A 21,459-nucleotide genomic window follows, 5' to 3' on the forward strand; every position below is an offset into this window, starting at 1 on the left:
CTTTACATTCCTCATATTGTGTTGTAATCACTATGTGATCATACTCGTCCAAGCCTCAATTTGGTTATTTTTGAGGAGAGATAAAAATATTGCCTACACCATAGGGCTGTTGCTAACATTATATGAGATAATAGATATAAAGCACTTAGAAGAGTGCCTGGCATGCATCACATACACAGCAAAATTTATTAAAATTGTTCTTGTTAATTTAAAATTCATCTCTTAAAATTAGCTGATTTAATAAGAGAAAGTTCCTCCCATGGGCAGCTGAAGATGCTGGAAAAATTCCCACCAGTCATAATTAGCTAGTCATCTAACCCTGAGGCTGACCTAAATATCCCAGATATCCTGGGGCATTGGGCAGCTTGTCCTGCTCAGTTGTGTGCTGTTGACAGCTTTCAGGGCAAATACAGGGCTAATGAGAGAAGGCTGCCCTTGAGTGGTTCTAGGGCAAATACGCCTGAGTATCTCACACACAAGTGCTTCCCCGGCATGGAAGTCAAACTCTAACCATTTCTAAAGAGATGTATCTTGTTATCTGGACTCCTCTGCTACAGTTTCAGAGATGCCACTGAAAAGTAAACTGAATATATGTTGAAATAATGAGTATTTCTTTACAGGGTGTGTGCTAAATTACTTCAGTCGTGTCAAACTCTTTGTGACCCTGTGGACTGTAGCCTGCCAGGCTACTCTGTCCCTGGGATTCTCCAGGCAAGAATACTGGAGTGGGGTGCCAGGCCCTCCTCCAGGGGATCTTGCTGACCCAGGGATCAAACCCATGTCTCTTATGTCTTCTGCATTGGCAGGTGGGTTCTTTATCAGGTTCTTTATCTTTGCCACCTCTTTTACAGGAGCAGCGTATCAAATCCCATTTGGATTTTACATTTGTTAGCTACAGAACAAAGGGCATTGGAAGGGGAGGGATTAGGTGTCATGAGTGGAGATTCCATTCAGTTTTCTCCACCATGTCCCTACTTATTTGGAATAGGTTCACCGAGTTTTGATTTTGATCTGCCAAGCCATCTTTCATAGATATAACATTTGTCTAAGTAAGTCACATGAGCTCCCGTTAACACCCCCAGCCACACTTGGGAGCTCCCCTCCTTGACAGTCAGCTGGGTATCTGAGGAACAGATTATTTAATGAAACTTAAAGAGGGCTGGTTTTATTCCGAAAGTGAAAGTGAGGTCACTCAGTTGTGTCTGACTCTTTGTGACCCATGGACTGTAGTTGGCCAGGCTCCTCCATCCATGGGATTCTCCAGGCAAGAATACTGGAGTGGGTTGCCATTTCCTTCCCCAGGGGATCTTCCTGATCCGGGGATCGAACCCAGGTCTCCCACATTACAGGCAGACTCTTTACCGTCTGAGCCACCAGGGAATCTGCTAGCTATTTGGGAAGAGGATTTTAGTGCTCAGTCATTGTTCATTTTCAGATTTTAGAAAAACCTTCCATCCAAACCATTCATAAAATCGAGGTCCAGAATGTGAAGTGAATTGCCTAAGATTACATTTCTAATTAGGAGCTGAAACTAAAAAGCCAACTTTCTTAACGTTCAGTCATTCAGTGACATTGAATTTTCATTCAATCTCAATACAATTGAGAAATAAGGATGGGAAATAAGAACCTCTGTTGCTTTCTTGAGAGAGATTATAGAGGATAAATGTTTGGGCTTTGCAGTCAGATTCTCCTGGGTTTACATCCTTTCTCTGCTTATGTTAAAGGAGGTTTATTCTTATACAAGACTAGTACATACTTATAAGGTTACTGTGAAGATTAAATGCAATAGTGCAGTTAATGGACTTAGCACCATGTTTTGCACATGCAGGTGGGTATGCTCAGTCATATCTGACCAACTCTTTGTGACCCTATGAACTGCAGCCTGCGAGGCTCCTCTATCCATAGGATTTTCCAGGCAAGAACATTGCAGTGGTTTGTCATTTCCTTCTCCAGGGGATCTCCCCGACCCAGGGATCAAACCCACATCTTCTGCATTGCAGGTGGATTCTTTACCTCTGAGCCACCAGGGATGCCTGTGTATTTTGCACACAATAACTCTTAAATACTGCAGATATTTTATATGGAAAATTACAGAACAATGATAGATAACGACTTTTGAAAAAGCAAGTTACATGAACTTTCTGAGCAAGCAAGCTCACTGGGAAAAATTACTTCTCAAACTCTCATTTAAAAAAAAGAAAAGCATATTCTCCTCAAAAAATATGTTCAGTTGTATGAATATATTTTTGGTAGCCCTCAAAGAAGGATAAAATTAAAATCAAGTGATGGTTTAAGTAGAAGTGACCTCATAGCTACAGCAATGAAAGATAAAATTAAAGTCAAGTGATGGTTTAAGTAGAAGTGACCTCATAGCTATAGCAATGGCCTTTTAGAAACAAAACTGGCATTCAAATCATCTCAAATTATTGTAAATATTTGCATTTGACTCTCGCACTATTTAAAGTACTTCAATGTAAAAATAATATATTTCCCGAATGCTTGAATTCGCTGATGTATGTTGTCAAAGAGATAAGGGAAAACAACTCCTTTCAGAGGTTTTTTCCTGAGGAAAACTGGCACCAAATCCTCAAAGGAAGCAAAGCCTTTCATAAGCACTTGATGTGAAAAGAAACTCACCTCCCTGAAGCTTCCTGTTGGGAGAAGATGCAGAAGATGCATGCAGAAGAACATGCAGAAGATGGTGTCCTTGAAAACATCCCTCCAGCAAGGGGCCCTAGAGGGTGATCCATGACTGTTTATGTTTTTTAATGGAAAGTCAGTGATTAATGCCAAAATGTAACTCAATGAAAACACTAGACTGGGATGGTAAATACATAACTCTGCCAGAGATTAAGGCAGATGACCTAACTATAGAACTTTCCAATGGTCTTTCTTGATTTGAAGTGGGAATCCAAGCTTGCTTTTTAATATGATGAAGGTTTATATATAAATGTTGTGTTTAAGAGTCTGGTAAATCTGTAATACTAGACACTGGCAAATAGCTCCCCTTGTGATTTTGGACAAATTGTTTCACCTATAAGAAAATTAAACTTACAATGTCTTAAAATCTCTGATTTATGAAAATTCGATTTGCGGACTAAGAATATTTCTATATATGTAGGATCCTTAGTCAAATTTTAAGGAAGAATAAAAATAACCATGCAGTGGTAATTTTCTGGCTCTCAATGGGTCTCTGTGATTTGTGTCAAATTTCAAGCTTTGAGGCAGTTGTATGGAGATATCTATAGTGACCACTTCTGCCATACTGAAGGGGAGATTTTCTGTCTCAATACCCAATGAAGTTAATGCACCAAGAGTTCTTGTGTTTCAGAATCTGTTTAGTATCTGAAATTCTGGTGAATTCATCATCAACTCGATGAAATGCTTTGAAAAACAAACCAGCAAAGTTGCCCTCAAGCTCATGTGTATGTATCCAAAGTACATAATACAGTTCTTTCTGTGGAAACCAAAATAGTGTTAACCATCAGAAAGTTTGCAAACTGCCCAAGTGTTTTGCCTATAGAATTAACATAAGCAATTATTTTTGTCGCCCCAGGATGGTGCCTCTCCACTGGTGTATGCTGTGGCTGCTGTTACCACTCAGCTCAAGGACCCAGAAGTTGCCTACTCGAGATGAGGAACTCTTTCAGATGCAAATTCGAGACAAGGCATTTTTTCATGATTCATCAGTAATTCCAGATGGAGCTGAAATTAGCAGTTATCTCTTTAGAGACACACCTAAAAGGTATTCTCCCTGCAGTACTTCCTTTATCAATAAACTCAGAAAGGGTGTCTCTACTTTCTTTCAGAAAGAAAGTAAACGTTTAGACTTACTTAGTTTAGATGATTTGCAATCAATCTCTGAATGAAAGTGAAAGTGTTGGTCGCTCAGTCGTGTCTGAGTCTGTGTGACCCCATGGACTATAGCCCGCCAGGCTCCTCTGTCCATGGAATTCTCCAGGCAAGAATCCTGGAGTGGGTTGCTATTTCCTTCTCCAGGGAATCTTCCTGATCCAGGGATTGAACCTGGTTATCCTGCGTTGCAGGCAGATTCTTTACCATCTGAGGCACCAGGGAAGCCCAGTGTCTGAATAGCATTGTGTATTTTTCTCTAAGTAAGAAAAAAAGCCACCTCATGCGAAGAGTTGACTCATTGGAAAAGACTCTGATGCTGGGAGGGATTGGGGGCAGGAGGAGAAGGGGACGACAGAGGATGAGATGGCTGGATGGCATCACCGACTCGATGGACGTGAGTCTGAGTGAATTCCGGGAGTTGGTGATGGACAGGGAGGCCTGGCGTGCTGCGATTCATGGGGTCGCAAAGAGTCGGACACGACTGAGCGACTGAACTGAACTGAAGGAAAAAAAAAAATGGTAGTACCACTTCTAGTCACCAGGTAGCTCTTTGATTCTCACTGACTGTGATCTTTTGGGGGGAGAGAGCAGATTTTCTTTTCTTCTGGGTGGTAGGAAATTTCTAAGTATGACTCTGGAGGATAAATGAAATTATTTAATACATGTGATTCTTCAAGGGTTTACACTGTCTTATAAGGATATTTCTTTGATCATTATGATAGGGTTTTGAAAGCATCAAACCAAACAGTGATGAGAAGTGACTGCTCATTTATCTTCATACCAACATCAGCAAATTGAGTTCATACCATGCTTCTAAATATTTTGACCTTTAAAAATTACATATAGATCATACAAATATATAGATCATATAAACTACATATATTTAAAGATACTTATTTTGCAGTGCCCAAACTCCTCTTTATCATATTTCAAAAACAATTTCTCCTTTTAACTTGGGGCGCCTTGGTATTCTAAAGGATAATACTGTATGTCATCATCAACAATTCATTTTCCAAAGATTGAGGTATAGCAGATCATTAGGGCATTTTTCTCTTGTTACTTCAGTTTTGGTTGACACAAAGAATGGAAGGTGGTTCTCTCCTTCCACCGAGTGGCAGAGTCATGTTGCCATCTGGACAGTCTGAATGAGAGTAAATAATAAGTTTACTTGTGACTGATGTGACCTGTTGTTTGGGTATCATTTCAGCACCACCTGAGTGAAATTATTCATTTTAATGAAGGTAATAGATTAGGAACTGATTTGTCAGTAATACATAAAATAATTATGGCTCTTTCAAGGACATTCATAAGAATAAGTAAAGGCACAAAATGCAAGGATAATTACACTGAAGGAACTTGATGTCTTAGTATTTACAGAGATTTAGTCTGTGAAAACAGGGGAGGGCAGGGAAGGCAGTTCTAATGATTCAAATTAGTCTTAAATATCAGCTGAATTCATGCCAAACCATTTTGCTTTTTATATCCTTTTGCCTCTTGAAATTTTTGAGTGAATCCAAATTTTTCTTTAACGATTTCTTTGATTTCCCATATGGACTTGTACACTGCTTTGCAGCATTCTTGAAAAGACAGCATTCTTTATTATGTAATCATATCACTTAATCAAATAAATAGTTTTTCCTTGATCTTCCAGTCTCTTAAAAATTAAATAAGTTTTGGTTTTAAGAGCTGTCTTAAAATTACATTTTTTTTCCTTTCAAGTAACAAGTTTTTATTATAAGACATTTCAGAACAACACATGCTCCTTTCCCCCCTGTGTTTTCAGTCTTTTCATTTGTTCATTCTTTCAGTCTTTTCTTCTCCACAAACAATGATTGGAGACTTTGATATCTCCATTTGGATGTAATGTTAACTTGCACTAGTTAAAGAGTTGAAGCCACAGTCATTTCTAGAGCTAAAACATGTGACAGGAGATACGCATAGGCATTGTTGATATTACAGCTAAAGATGAAATTCCAGATAAAGTTTGGCAGCAAAGAACAGCAAAAGAAAACAGATTCATTAATTATTCTTATGTTTATACATAAATTCCAGAGTCTAAATGGTGCATGGAGTGTTTATCCCTCACTCCAGCATTATAATTTGGAGCATATTTATCACATTTCGGCCTCTCTCACTAGCCAGTGAATACCTGAAGCTCGTAAATCATATCCTATCGTCTCTGATCGCAGCTCCCTTCCACAAGTGTGCTGTGCCTGGTAGACAATACATGTTTGTCAAATTGCTGAAGTTTATTCAGATTATCTTTTATCCCTAAATCATAAGTGTTTCCATATGAAAATGTTGACTTAGAGGGACTCCCTGAAGTTTTATACGTATAATGATTACCTTGTGGAATGCAGGCATTGTTTCTTTGTTATTGGTTGCTTATGGCCTGTATTCAAGTTACTAAGACACAGTTGCTTACTTTGGGAAACAAACTACTTTCTTGACTGAAATGAGAAGGATAATAAATGAACTTGCACATGGATTTCAGCACGGGTTAGCTCTGCTACCCACGTAAAAACCAAAAACAAAAGCAGAAAATTTTGAATACCTTTTATATTACATGATGCTAAAGAAATTATTTTGTCTTACCTAATTCTTTGTAATGTAGATAGGTTCAGTTGTATTTATGTGCTTAATATCACCTATGCAACCTGGCCAAAGGAACAAAACTCTACTGTCCAAATCTGACTGAACTGAAAATTAAACCATTTGACCCCCATCTTAATGGATGCTTAAGGTACATAAAATTTCCATACTGTGAACAATTCAATCATCTAGTTATTTTGCCTGGATGATCGTCTATCTTTATTCTAAACAAGTCGTTTTTACTTTTATAGGGGCCTCACTTTATTTGTCCTTCTACAGCCCTAAGTCCACCCTCCAATTCCTAATTCATCTTTGAATGGGGTGGGGGGGGACATATATTTCCATTCAGATTTTGTATCTTCAGGTAGATTCTAAGCATAGGTATCTTCAGGCTAGAATAAGGTGGGTGTTATGATTCTTCTGTTCTATTTATTTGTTTAGTAACTCATTAATTAAAAAGGTTTATCAAGACCTTCTGCATGCAGAAATCTGTGCTAAATGCTAGGAATAAAATGACATGGAAAATGAACCCTAAATGGGCCTTTGTGGGGAAAATGATGAATCAAATAATAATATAAATGTATGTTTATACATTACACAAATTAAACAGGTGCCCCAAGTGAAAAGTGTAGGACACTCAGAGTATGTGAGAGAACCTGAGCCACACCAGTAAGAGAAAGTGAAGTGAAGAAGTGACACAGAGTAAAGGCATGTACATTAACTATATTTCAATTAAAATTATTTACTTTTTCATATATATTAGTAAGGACTAAAGGGTGTGTTTCAGGCAGAGAAAACATCCCAGTGGCTCAAAGATGGGATTGAGTCTGGAAAACAAAAGAAGCCCTACGTGGTCCAAGCACAGAAAGCAAAAGGGATAATGACATGACCGTGACATTGGCAGAGATCCCACCACTGAGGAATTTTCAGGCTCTCTGACCAGTTAAGCACTTTTTTTTTCCGAAAGCAAAAAGCTAAACCTATTCATTAATTAACTGAACAAATATTTATGAAGAGTTATTTTGTTGCCTAAGTTTTGAACCAAATGCTTTGCCCTCTTATAGTATGCATTCTAGTCAGGCGAGGTGGAAAATTAAAAAAAATAAACAAAGGCATAAGTAATACATCAGGTAGTGATATAAGTGCTTTGAAGAAAAGAGTAGGAGAACTTCACAAGTAGGAAGGTAATATCTTCTATAAAGAGTCAGAGTAGGTCTATGGTGAGATAGTGCTTGAGAAGGGAAGTGATGCAGTGACTGATCAAGTAAGATCAACAGCCAGAGGATGAGCATCTCAGGTGGTTGTCACTCAGTTGCTCAGTGGAGTCCTACTTTTTGTGACCCCATGGACTGCAGCACACCAGGCTTCCCTGTCCCTCACTATCTCCCAGAGTTTGCTCAAACCCACGTCCATCAAGTTGGTGATGTCATCCAACCATCTCATTCTCTGCTGTCCCCATTGCTTCCTGCCCTCAATCTTTCCCAGCATCAGGGTCTTTTCCAATGAGTCAGTTCTTTGCATCAGGTGGCCAAAGTATTGGAGCTTCATCTTCATCATTGGTCCATCCAGTGAATATTCAGGTTAGTTTCCTTTAGAATTGACTGCTTTGATCTCCTTTTAGTCCAAGGGACTCTCAAGAGTCTTCTCCAACACCACAGTTCAAAAGCATCAATTCTTCAACACTCAGACTTCTTTTTGGACCAACTCACACATCTCAGGTGGAGGAACAGCAAGTAAGAGGCCCTGAGGCAATAGTGTGCCATAAATACTCCAAAGAGAGCAAGGAGCTGAGTAAAGAAGGGAATGGATGGAGGAGCCGAGTTTAGAGGTTTGGTTGGGGACCCAGATCACGGCAAGTTCTGTGGCTTTTTCTCTGAATGAAACAAGCTCTTGGGGGGCTTGTAGCAAGTGTGTTCAGATTTAGGCTTATAAGGATATCGCCTTCTGGAAGGAGATAAATAAACTGAGGAGCTCAAAGTAGAAGTAACACCATTCAGAAGGCTACTACAATGCTCAAGAAAGAAAAAACGATGACTTGGATCTGATGTTAACAGAGAAAGTGGAACAAAGTGATAGAGTCGCTATGTTTTCAAGATGAAGCCAAGAAATGTCTGCTGACTCAGTGTATGTGGAGTGGAAGAGAAAACATCAAGAATGACTCTAAAATGTTTGTCCTGAGTAACTGGAAGGTTAGGGTTGTCATTTACTGAGAAGAGACAAGAGAGGCTGATTGGGGGAGAGAATGAGAAGTTTGGATTAGACACCCTAAGTTTGAAATTTTCAGTATTATCTAGGAAAGGAAAAATGGCAAGAAGATTTGGTTTGGTCACTAAGTTGTGTCCTATTCTTTGCAACCCCGTGGACTATAGCCCACCAGGCTCCTCTGTCCATGGAATTCTCCAGGCAAGAATACTGCAGCAGGTTGCTATTTCCTTCTCCAGGGGATCTTCCTGATCCAGGGATAGAACTTGGGTCTCCTGCATTGCAGGCGGATTCTTTACCAGCTGAGCCACCAGGGAAACTCGAAGAAAATAGTTATTTCTAAAACTTAGTTAAGAATTCAGGCTGCGGCTTCCTTGGTGCCTCAGTGGCAAAGAACCTGCCTGCCAATGCAGGAGACAGGTGTTCGATCCCTGCTCCAGGAAGATCCCACATGCCATGGAACAGCTAAGCTCGTGCGCCACAAGTACTGAGCCAGCGCTTTAGAGCCTGGGAGCTGCAACTGCTAAAGCCCGAGTGAGCTAAAGCTCAAGGCCATGCCCTGCAACAGGAGACTCAACCTCAGTGAGAAGCCTGTGCTCCTCAACAGACTGTGCTGCAACTAGGCAAAGACCACACACTGCAACAAAGACCCAGAGCAGACATAAATGCATTAATTCAATTATATGAGAAAAAAAGAATTCAGGCTGACAGTTTAAATTGGGGAACCATTAACATACAAGAGGTTAAAGCTGTGAGCCTGGGTGAGCTCACACAGGGCATGAGCATGGGTAGAAAAGTGTTCTGACACGGGGCCTTGGCTCACCTGGTGGGCTAGAGATCAGGGAGGGGAGAGGAGCCACAAAGGAGGCTGACAGAGCCAACGGATGTGGGGGTCAGGCGGGAGAAGGTATTGGGGTGCATGTGGAGAGAACCAAAGGCAAGAGATACTGAGGAGGTACCATTCCTAGGAGGTGAAACCAGTGAGGAAACTACTGTTTCCTCCCTTGCAAGATTATGGGCTTTGAAAGATAAACATAATCATCTAAATTATTCAGAATAAGAAGATATAGCATTGTTATACATAGGCAATATTTTTTTATTCTCCCTAAAAAGTTCTTTTGAGACCATCATTTAAAAAAATCTAAGGAGAATTTGTAGAGCAGAATGCTTTAATCTTTCAAAATGTTGTTTTAAAATCACTCAACTCTTATGACACGCTCAGTTGTGTCCAACTCTTTGTGACCCCAGGGACTGGAGTCCCCACATGGGACTTCTCTTGTCCATGGGACTCTCCAGGCAAGAATAATGGAGTGAGTAGCCATTCCCCTAGCTAGAGAATCTTCCCAACCCAGAGATTATAACCCAAGTCTCCTGCACTGCAGGCAGATTCTTTACCATCTGAGTCACCAGGGAAGTCCAACTTTTAAAATCACTAGGTTATTTACATTAACAGAAAATCTTAGTGATAGAGAAACGTGTCTTTCCACTGACTAACACAGTAATCTTTACCTTTTAAAAATATTTCTCAAATGGTGATTAGATACCTCTCTTCAAAAAGATATGGAATAGTCAAGCTGTGAGTAAAAGTCACTAATGTAAAAACCTGATGCGAAGAGCTGGCTTATTGGAAAAGACCTTGATGCTGGGAAAGATTGAAGTCAAAAGCCGGGGGCAGCAGTGAATGAGGTGGTTAGAAAGCATCACCGACTCAATGGACATGAATTTGAGCAAACTCCAGGAGATGGTAAAGGACAGGGGAGCCTGGCATGCTGCAGTTCATGGGGTCACAAAGAGTCGCACATGACTGATCGACTAAGCAACAGAACAACATCAACAATGTAAAAACATGATGATAGTGTTATTTTGCTAGAGATCAACATCCATTCTAGAAGGGCATAGCTGTAAAAATGATCTTTTGGAATAGTTAGTGCCTTAGAGTGCCCTCCATACCTTATAAATGTATCACTAAATTTATGGAAAATGCAGTACCTGTAGGGTAATGTCCCTGGAAATTCCTTTGTTGTGACTTACATTGCACTGGCAGGGCCTGGGCTAAATAACACCCCCAAACTGGGTTAATTGTTTATTCTTAACCCAAGTAACATGCAATCAACACATTTTGGTTCAACATCTAATTATGTCATACCATGTTGATGGTAAATCTGGTTGCAGAACTTTGGGCTATGGACTTCCACAAATAATGCTGAAAGTATCATGATTTGTGTCAGATAGCCAGTTTGATTTTCTTTTAAATGAACACAAATTAAACCAAGTGATTTTTCCAGTACTCTTAGTTGTTCAGTGTGAGGACAAGCTGTCTGAAGTGGTCCACTCTCACACAGGTATTTCTTTGTGGTTGAAGAGGACAACACTCCATTGTCTGTCACAGTGACGCCCTGCGATGCACCCTTAGAGTGGAAGCTGAGCCTCCAGGAACTGCCAGAGGAGGCAAGCGGGGAAGGCTCAGGTGAGTACCCCGACAGATCTGGTCCCAGACCTCTGGATAGATGGATGGCTGAAAGACATGAGACATATAGCCTTCTCTTCGTAAGACAGAACAGCATGGATGCATAGGAGAAGTTGGGCATTGAGGAAGGAGATGTGGGAAATGGGGATGACATCAGATGACCATGATTTGGTAAAAAAAAAAAAAAAAAAGACTGAGACAGGTGTGGGGACTGAAGGTGCAGGGAAAGGCAAGAGGTTCAGATTAGCTTCCCTGGCTGTGGTTTGCAGTCCTGCCTGAACCTTGGAATCACCAGTGGGGCTTTAGATGCTGGATCCTGCCTCAGAGGTTGTGATTTAAATGCCTTGGTGTGTGATCTGGACATTGGTGTGTTAAAAGCCCCTATAGGTGATTTTAATATGCAACCAGGATGAGAGTATCTGATCTCTGGGGAGTAAAGGGTAGATAGGAAGAGAGAACAGAAGGGCATTTAGCACCACCTGAAAGTCCAGGATGAAAAGAAAGTCAGAAGGAGGAGTCGGTTAGGCATTTAAGGAAGATTCAGATGATGGAAAGCAAATAACAAGATACAAAGAAATAAGTAGAGTCTGTCTGAGGCCCTGGGTTGATGCTGCCCACGGCTCCCCCCCACCCTCACCCCCACTTAAGGGGCAAAGGCATCCTAGCTTTAAGTAAGGCTTGAGATTGATGGTGTGACAGGATGTTAGCAAGCTGGATATTTACAGTGATGGGGGAACTGTAATTAGGAAAATATTGAAACAGCATATGGGGAGCGATGAGACAGAAAAGGAATAGTCATGTGACGATTGTGTTCATCACATGGTTTAGGACTATGAAATTCTACATACCTCACTCTCAACCTGTGCTCGGTTGGGAAAGATCTACTTGCTCTGGCTATGCAGTCATTTTCTGGGTCCTCTCACATATGTGCACACTGATATCTGTGTGATATCTGATAACAAAAATAAAGAAAACATTTTAGTTTCAATGCTTTCCCTTCATTCCTCCTGGGCAAGTGTTCTACACACTGAAAATTATATCCTCTTACTGATGGTTTATAATCTAACTCTAATGAGACTGTCTGGTCCTACAAATAAAAGTGAAATTAGTTAAATGGCTAGCCATCCAAGTGCAAACTGGTAGAATCTTTTTGGTAAGCAGATTGACAGTAGGGATTAGTCTCTAAGAGGTTTGCAGCCTCTGACCTAAAAATTCCACTAATTGGAGTCTACTCTGAAGAAATCATTTAAAATCAGAAAGCCTTACATATATAAGAGCATTATTATAATGCTCAAAAGTTAACCAACTGTATTATTTCTATTATATAATAATAAATGAGAAAAAAGGGAGGTTTCTCTGGGTACCTATATACATGATAATAAATGTTATAAAGTTACAGAGAAAAATGGAATAGTATCAATTGCATGAAACATGTAGAAGAAAACCTGATGGAAATCAAACTATTAAAAAAAAAAGAAATCAAACTATTAATAAAGGACTGTCTCCAGATCATATATTAATGGATAGTCTTTTTATCTTCTTGTATCTCCCAGTTTTCTACAGGAACATGTATTCTTTTTATAATGGATAAAAACTAAATTGAATTGTTACAAACACCATTTAAGGTTGTGCATATGTACTGACATGTAGCCTGTGCCTCTTTTGTGTCTTTTAGGTGATCCTGAGCCTCTAGATCAGCAGAAGCAGCAGATCATTAATGAGGAAGGCACGGAGCTATTCTCCTACAAAGGCAACGACGTGGAGTATTTCATATCTTCTAGTTCTCCGTCTGGTTTATATCAGTTGGAGCTTCTTTCAACAGAGAAAGACACGCATTTCAAAGTCTATGCCACCACAACTCCAGAGTCTGACCAGCCCTACCCTGAACTGCCTTACGACCCGCGAGTTGATGTCACGTCCCTGGGACGCACCACTGTCACCTTGGCTTGGAAGCCGAGCCCCACCGCCTCAGTGCTGAAGCAGCCCATTCAGTACTGTGTGGTCGTCAGCAGAGAGCACAACTTTAAAAGTCTCTGCGCGGTGGAAGCCAAGCTGAGTGCGGACGACGCTTTCATGATGGCCCCCAAACCCGGCCTGGACTTCAGCCCTTTCGACTTTGCCCACTTCGGGTTTGCTTCCGAGAACTCAGCTAAAGAGCGCAGCTTCCTGACGAAGCCTTCCCCCAAATTAGGGCGGCATGCTCACTCGAGGCCCAAGGCAGACATTCAGAAGGTCTGCATAGGAAACAAGAACATCTTCACCGTCTCCGATCTGAAACCCGACACGCAGTACTACTTCGACGTCTTCGTGGCTAACAGCGACAGCAACATGAGCACAGCTTACCTGGGTACCTTTGCCAGGACCAAGGAGGAAGCCAAACAGAAGACGGTGGAGCTGAAGGACGGGAAAGTCACCGATGTGTTCGTTAAAAGGAAGGGGGCAAAGTTTCTACGGTTTGCCCCTGTCCCGTCTCACCAGAAGGTCACCTTCTTCGTTCACTCTTGTCTGGACGCCGTCCAAATCCAAGTGAGAAGAGATGGGAAGCTCCTTTTGTCTCAGAATGTGGAAGGCATTCGGCAGTTTCAGCTGAGAGGAAAACCAAAAGCCAAATATCTCATCCGACTGAAGGGAAACAAGAAGGGCGCGTCTATGCTGAAAATACTGGCTACCACCCGGCCCAGTAAGCAGTCGTTTCCCTCTCTTCCTGAAGACAGGCGCATCAAAGCTTTCGACAAGCTCCGCACCTGTTCTTCGGTCACAGTGGCTTGGCTAGGCACCCAGGAAAGGAACAAGTTTTGCATCTACAAAAAGGAAGTGGATGATAATTACAATGAAGACCAGAAGAAAAGAGAGCAAAACCAATGCCTGGGCCCAGATACCAGGAAGAAATCAGAGAAGGTCCTCTGTAAATATTTCCACAGTCAGAATCTGCAAAAAGCAGTGACCACAGAAACAATTAAAGGTCTTCAGCCTGGAAAATCTTACCTGCTGGATGTTTACGTCACAGGACATGGAGGGCACTCTGTGAAGTATCAGAGTAAAGTGGTGAAAACCAGAAAGGTCTGTTAGTCACCTCGTATGGAGATGCATCACGTAGAACTTCAGGAGAGACAGAGTCACATTAAGCAGAAATTGACTACTGCTCCCCCAGCTAAGAGAAGTTGTGACCTATACTTGTACTACGGAAGGAAGGATATCAACGGGTGTATGTTGGAGTTTATGTAACTAATTGCTGGAGGAGCCTTGTTTGAGTGTGCCCCAGTGGTACCGTGTGTGTGTCTGATGTCCGCTGATGTCAGAGAGGACGTCTTGAAGGAACTGCCATCCCTTGCTTTGACCACTGCATGGACTGCTTCTAAATTATTTTATTACCTAAAAATTTAAAATATGCCATTCATTGCACACAGCCACAAATGAAAATCATTCCTCTCAATAGATGCTAGGATATATATATATAAATATATATATATATAAATTATTTTATAAAGTCTTGTTTCAAATGTCAGTGTTTCTATGATTGTAAACTATTCAATTCTTTTCCTGTTAAAGTACAGATCTAAGTATATTGAGTGGACAGCTCTTTAGTCAGTTATATTATTATTGTAAATTCTTATCTGTTGAGTAAAATGTTTAAATACTATATGTATCTCATGTACAAAGTTGACATACATTATATTCATGTATATAAAATTAAAGATATTAGATTATATACTGATCATTTTCCCAAGTAGCAACCTCGGTGTATTCAATTTCCATTCTGTCCCCAAAACTGCGCCTTTTTATAATTTGGCACCAGATTTGACTTTTTTCTAACAGAAGGCATGCTGCATCTCTCTAAACTTACTGTGGCATTAGAGAGTTACTGCAATTTGTATTTTGATTTTGAATAGGAGCTAGCTGTTGAGACTTGAAAGCATGCCAATGGACTTAAAAGGACAAGCCCCAAATACCATAGCTTGAGAAGTATTCCTTAATGACCTGAAATAGAAAAAAAAACTTCTATTTTAAAAATAAGCATCTCTTTTAAGTACAAAATTTGGGATATGACAAAATTTCCAACTGCTTGAATGTTAGCAAAATAACTGTTTTGATTTCTAGTGGAAGCAGCGGAGCAACCATCAATTAGGACTATAATGAGAAAACTAGAAGTTATCAGTGGTCTCATACTTTTAGCTTTGATTGTTCACGAATCTTTAAGAAGTAATTTAGATATAAGGTAAAATGTAGGCAAATCATAATAGAAATCATTCATCAAAAATTCTGCGCAAGGAGCAGTTTTAGATAGTTTCACTCTGCACAGGTTCTCCACAGGTTCTACACATGAGGTGTCATGAGAACTTTGAAGGATTCGCAAGAGTCTGGGATTTAAGTCAACTAGGCTGTGTGGCTTCAAGTACACCTGTTACCTCCCATTGTCCCTCTCTCCTGTTTATAAAATTAGGTGTGGCAGATTTGGATAAGATGATGTTATAGGATACCTTCTACAATATGACGTTGTCTTTTGTAGAATTCTGTGATTCTAAATTACAAAATGTTTCTGTAACTACAAGGGGGACAGGTGTAATTCCTTAGCCACAACCTTTCACCTCCCTGCTGGCCTTCCTTTCCCATGGTGGGCATGCATGAGCAGCATTCCTGTGCGTACAGAATCACTGTGGCTTGGGGAGTGTAAGTGGCGGTCTTTATGAAAAGACCTCCTTAGCAGAGAATATCCCCCCTAAAAATGTGTCCTCTAATTCGTGAGTGTTAAGGTATCAAAACAAAATGTACCATATTTGTATGAAACAGTTTGACAACTGAAATAACTTTTGAAAAGGAAGAAAGAACATGTCCCCAATGGCTAGTAACTAACCAACTTGAAAGAACTTTAAAACTGACACTGTCTCAGAGACGTTCTATCCTGAGTTATAAATTCAGTGCCTTTGGAAGGAGAATCAGCTTTCTCATATTATTCACAACTATGTTATTATAGAGCAATGTGCTAAATGGGACCACAGTGAATCCAAGAGTTATTGTAGCTTCTGAAGGTGATGGACTTAATTCTCAGATATTGCTAAAGGCCTGGGAACCGGGCCAAGTCAATTTAACCAAGCCTTTACTTTTCAGCCAGACGGAATGGTGGTTTCTATATAGTCTGGATATATCAGAAAATTCTTTCATGGTCCCAGAGAAATTTGCCTTTTAAAAAGTATAGGAAAATTAAATACACATTGTGAAACTTCTTTCACTCATAAAGGAAGAGAGCAACCTATTAAAAATAAAGCTCTCTTATTTCCTGATGTGTTTAGATTTTAGGAGCATTCAGGTGAACTCAGAACAAGAAAGGAAAATTTGTTCTTAATTAATAAAAGAACTAGAACATAGCTAATATGAAAGCACTGTCTTTTCTCCATTAAGCTCTAGAATAGCTGTATTGAGAATAGGGCATTTAGAATCCCAAGAACAGCCATAATACCATGGAGGAGACGGGATCTTTGAGAATATTTCATTCAAGTTCAGTATCTTTATTTTTTAGGCTCAAAAATAAATTGAAGACCAGAGAAATGAAAAGAAATTTCTCATAGTCAAAACAAGTAAGTAGTGGAATTGCTTCGACTCCAAAATGCTTACTAGAATATAAATCACCGATTCTTGGGGGGGAAAGTCATTTAAGGATCATTTTCCAAAAGGAAATAAAAATTTTTTTGTATTTATGATTTCAAAGCCACTTGTTTTTACAGACCATTTCAAATTTCCTTAAGAATATGTGTGTAACCTTAACTGACAACTTCAAACTTGTAAAAAAAAATACTGTTATTTTTAGAAACAAAGTATTCTAATCTAGGTTTACATGTGCACACAGAGGCTGTAACATCATTAGTCAATTGTTTTAACCTACAACTATTTAGAATCTATTTTTAAAAAGTACATAGCAGGTGATTTTCCTAGTTAAAATACTTTATAATCAATGTTTAGATTAATTTTTAAAACATTCATCAAAGGATTACTGCTGGAAAGGACATATGCATTGCTTATTTTAGTTCCTAAGAATAAACTTGAAAAAGTTATGATTTTATATCCTGAAAAGCCAAATGAAGAGTGACTTCAAGTAAAAAATCACTTAGAGGAACTTTAGAGTTTGAAACAGGTTTTAATGGTTCTGAATAGTTCATCTTCAATGAAAACACGGACACACAAGTTTTAAATACAATTCAAGGAATCTGTTTGACCGGAAACAAATTGGGATCTCTTCCAACACTTTACTAACACCTCTTAGAGATCATCTGGTTCAACTCTCATTATGTAGATGAGGGTGTTGAGGTCAAACCGAGACCAGACCCCAGATCCCTGCACTCTCCATTTAATGATCACCCAGTGCGTTGTAAGCACGTCTTCACAAGGCATGCAACAGCTTACCCAGACTACACGCTTTTGCCTCTCTTCACTGACTGGCTTCAGAATAAAACTAGCATCTAACTCGAGGAGCAAGGCCATTTGGAGCATCTCCATACACTTCCTTTCCCACTGAGATAGAGTGCAATGGAGGTAAAGTCAGCTGGGAAGTCGCTTTGGGTCCTCCCCCAGGACCAAGCAGAGTGACCGTGGCCAGATTTCAGCTGTCCTTTGTTTGAAGTTGTCTGGGGGACCTGGGAGACATCGGGGCACACTCATCATTGTGTTTCTCCCAGAGAGTTTTGGCCAGAAAAATATGCAATGGCTTGGGATTTGGGTATCTGTTATTGTTTTGAAGGTGGGAAATGGGAGAGACGAGAGGAGAGAGAGGAAATGGCATGTAAAGGGAAATATGTTGTTGTTTAGTTGCTAAGTCGTGTTTGACTTTTTTGTGACTCATGGACGATAGCCTGCCAGGCTCCTCTGCCCATGGAATTTTCCAGGCAACAATACTGGAGTGGGTTGCCATTCCCTCCTCCAAGGGATCTTCCCAACCCAGGGATCAGCCCACATCTCCTGCATCTCCTGCATTAACTGGTGGATTCTTTACCAATGAGCCACCAGGTAAGCCTTCCAGAAGAGTATAGTTTTTCTGTACTTTTCTTTCTCTAACTGGCCTGAGATATCAAGGAAAGTGAGAGAGCTAACATAGCTTAATTTTATTAAGAATTTGGATTCTGTCCAACACAGAACCTGACACTAGAAAATGTGACTTAGATCACCACCCACTCTATTAAAATCGCATCACACTATTTGCTAGGAATGATTGATCATGTATCTGGGTAAGATGTCCTTCATTTCTATTTATTTGCATTCTTCTTCCTCCATCTTTGAGAACTAAATTTAGTAATCAAAGTTTAGAGATGAAGTTACTTGAATGACTTTTCATATCCACCCTGATACCTCTTTCAGATATTTTCTAATATTCTTTTAAAGTATAAAAGAAATTGAAGGCTATCAATCACCATCATGGGAAAATAGTTGGTTCCAAGGCCCTAGTTATGTTTCTATGTTGTCTTTATCCAAATACTGATGAAGATCGTGTGGCATCAAGTGTTAGAGGGGAGGAGATTCGTACAAGTTGAGACACTTGAGTCCTTGGAAAGAATTCCTTCAAAAACAGAAACAAGAATGAATGTAACACCTCATCCCATTGCTCTACAGGAGAGAATTTTCAGAAAAGTGTAAGGTTTTCTGTAAACTTTTAGAAACTTACAGGCTAGAAATTTTGAAGGAGAAGCACGTCAAGCAGCCTCCCAGGATGTGGACATGTCCCGAGACTTCAGAATTTGAAATAATTTTATAAATTGAGACTAATGTGTAAAACAGAGAAGTCACAGAATATGGGTTCTTGTTATGCGTGATGAGATCCAGATAGAACAGTTAAAAAAAAAAAGCCATCTTACAACTATTAATAAGAGAAGCGATGAATGCATTGTTTTGTTTTTGAGTCCAGTATTATTGTCAGAAACTGGTGAGCTTTAGGAAGCAAAATGTTTCCAGTCTCTCTCTTCTTGTGTAAATACTGCCAAGATTAATAGCCAGTCAAATGACTATTGGAAAGGAGCAAATGTTCATTTCTGGTCAATAGTTAGCCCTTGGTGTAATCTTCCTACATTGCATAAATATGGCAGCACAGAATAACAAAAACAATTATTTTAAGATACACTTGACAAGACCCTTAAATGTGCATATTTAGTTATAACTTGGACAGGATTTTGCTTCTGAGAAAAATCATTTGTGATAAACAGAACCAAGTATATTAATACATAGCAGTGTTAGAGGTTTGACTGTTCAGTCTTGTCTCTTCCTATAAAATGAACTTAGACCTGTTAAAGAAAGTTAACATATAGCTACTTTTACCATGCAGGCTGTAAAAGTTCCCCAACGCCAAAGCAACAAGCAGTTTTTGGAAGCCATTTGTTACCCTCAAAAGCCACAGTGATGTCTCATAGGCCTCTGCCTTTATTTGACCAATTTTGTGCCCTTCTGTAGATCCCTATGACAAAAATAAGCGGACTGTGGCTGGACCATTAAGAGTTATAAGAACCGATATAGTTTTCTGTGTTAGCAATTTGCTAAGAGCAACTGGTATAGTCAAAAATACAGCCTATTTCCAGTGGCTGTGTTTCCATGTATCAGCGGCCACAAGTGGCCTTAGTGACGGTTAAGGCTTCCTGGTGCTTCTGAACAGAGTAAGAACTTGACTTGAGACTGGTAAGGAGGCAACTGAAACAACTGAGAGAGATCAATTAATATACATATTTTTTAAAAAACAAAATTCAACCAATTTTACTATGGTAATATGTTATTTTAAAAACATGTTTTTAAAGAAATAACAGACTCTTTTAGCTATTTTTAATGGCAGTATTGAATATCTCCTTCCTGCTGAATAAAGCTTGCCATTCTTCCTTAAATGAAGAGGCCAAGAGCTAAATTACAGGTTGCCCAATTTTGCTTTTTTTCCGTCATGCACATGATCATGGGTTCCCTTGGCTTATCCATGGGTGATCTTCAGGTTTGGGAAAAGATGACACAGATACGAAAGCAGGGTAAGATCTCAACACTTAAATTTAAATTACTTGCATTTTGTGCAAGTTCTGTTGACTAATGGAAGAGAGCTGGACTTCAAATACAGCTGTGTCTGCGCAAACTTGACCACTTTGAATACTGAAGTCTGGTTCCTCTGCCAATTCCATGGGCAAGAAATTCCGGAGGCCTGAATTGAAATGTGCAGATAAATACTCAGTGCTGGGGTTCTTGGTGCCAAAGCACACAGAATACTTACGTCTGCTATGGAAATCTTGGAAGAACAGAACTTCTGTTTTTAATATCTCTGAGGATTTAGAACAGTTCTTAGACGACTTATTACCTTTCATAAAACTGACTCCTACTTTAAAAGTCTCTTGGTGGCTTACCTATATTAAAAAGAGGAAAAGAATACTTTTTGATTCCACTGAGTTTTCTCTTCTCTATTGAATTTAAACAAGCTAATAAGAGAAAGGACAGCAGAGGAAAGAGTGTAGAAATGGGACTTCAGATGTGTGGGGTTTTTTTAACTTCTGTGGTCTTAAGCTTTCTCATTTGTCAAACGAGAAGGGTGATGATCTCTAAGATTCCTTTTGGAAAAGCAGGGAAACTAACAACCTTTAAGCTCCTACTGAGTGCCAGGCATGTGAAATACAATTACTTAATCCCCATAACAACCCTGAGATGAAGACATTATTGTATTTCCCTTGAACAGACAAAGAACGAAGAAATTGCATAATGTGCTCAAGGTCACAAAGTGAATAAAAACTGGATACACCTCTAGCTCCAACTGTATGCATCCTTCTATTTCCATCTGTGTGGTGTGAGCTCTATACTTATTAGTGAACTTATAGAATAGAATACAAGGAGGAGAAAATTCATAAACATGGGGAAAGCTTAAATGTATTTAAAGGCTAGCCTGGACATTTATCAACAAATTGTCTTTGACATGGATACATATGAAGAGCTAGAGACAGAAGAGAAATAACACACAAGGATCTCTAGGTTCCTCTTCCTGTGTAGAATTTCTCCATTTAAGGATGTCTTATGCTATATCACAACCTTTCTTGGTGTTTGTTTCTGTATCTCATTATACAGAACTTGCTGTAATGCCTACATATGATAAAATGTGTCTGTAATGTGAGACCAATAAACCCTTATTTTGTGTTTTAGCATATAGAATTGTCTGTGGTTGTTTGGGCTTTTGTACATATTCTCTTTCTTTTGTTATGGTTTTTTTTTAAATTTTAATTGGAGGATAATTACAACGTTGTATTGGTGTCTTCGGTATAACAACGTGAATTAGCTCTAAGTGTACACACGTTCCGTCCCCCTAGAGCCTCTCTCCCGCCCCTACCCCCATCTCACCCTTCTAGGCTGCC

At 39.6% G+C, this 21,459-nt stretch overlaps 1 protein-coding gene across 2 annotated transcripts in view; it reads left to right on the top strand.

Annotated features, from left to right (window-relative positions):
• NDNF (neuron derived neurotrophic factor) overlaps nt 1–21,249 on the top strand; it is a 51,044-nt gene extending 29,795 nt beyond the window's left edge. For both annotated transcript variants that reach the window (XM_061419273.1, XM_061419272.1), the window contains exons 2-4: nt 3,557–3,745; nt 10,992–11,116; nt 12,792–21,249. In XM_061419273.1, the coding sequence (XP_061275257.1) occupies nt 3,558–3,745; nt 10,992–11,116; nt 12,792–14,185 (1,707 nt within the window). In that variant the 5' untranslated portion in view covers nt 3,557 and the 3' untranslated portion in view covers nt 14,186–21,249. The remainder of the gene's footprint in view (nt 1–3,556; nt 3,746–10,991; nt 11,117–12,791) is intronic.
• Nucleotides 21,250–21,459: the final 210 nt, after the last annotated feature.

This window comes from Bos javanicus, chromosome 6 (assembly GCF_032452875.1).
Source record: "Bos javanicus breed banteng chromosome 6, ARS-OSU_banteng_1.0, whole genome shotgun sequence".
In the NCBI taxonomy this organism is placed as follows: Eukaryota; Metazoa; Chordata; class Mammalia; order Artiodactyla; family Bovidae; genus Bos; species Bos javanicus.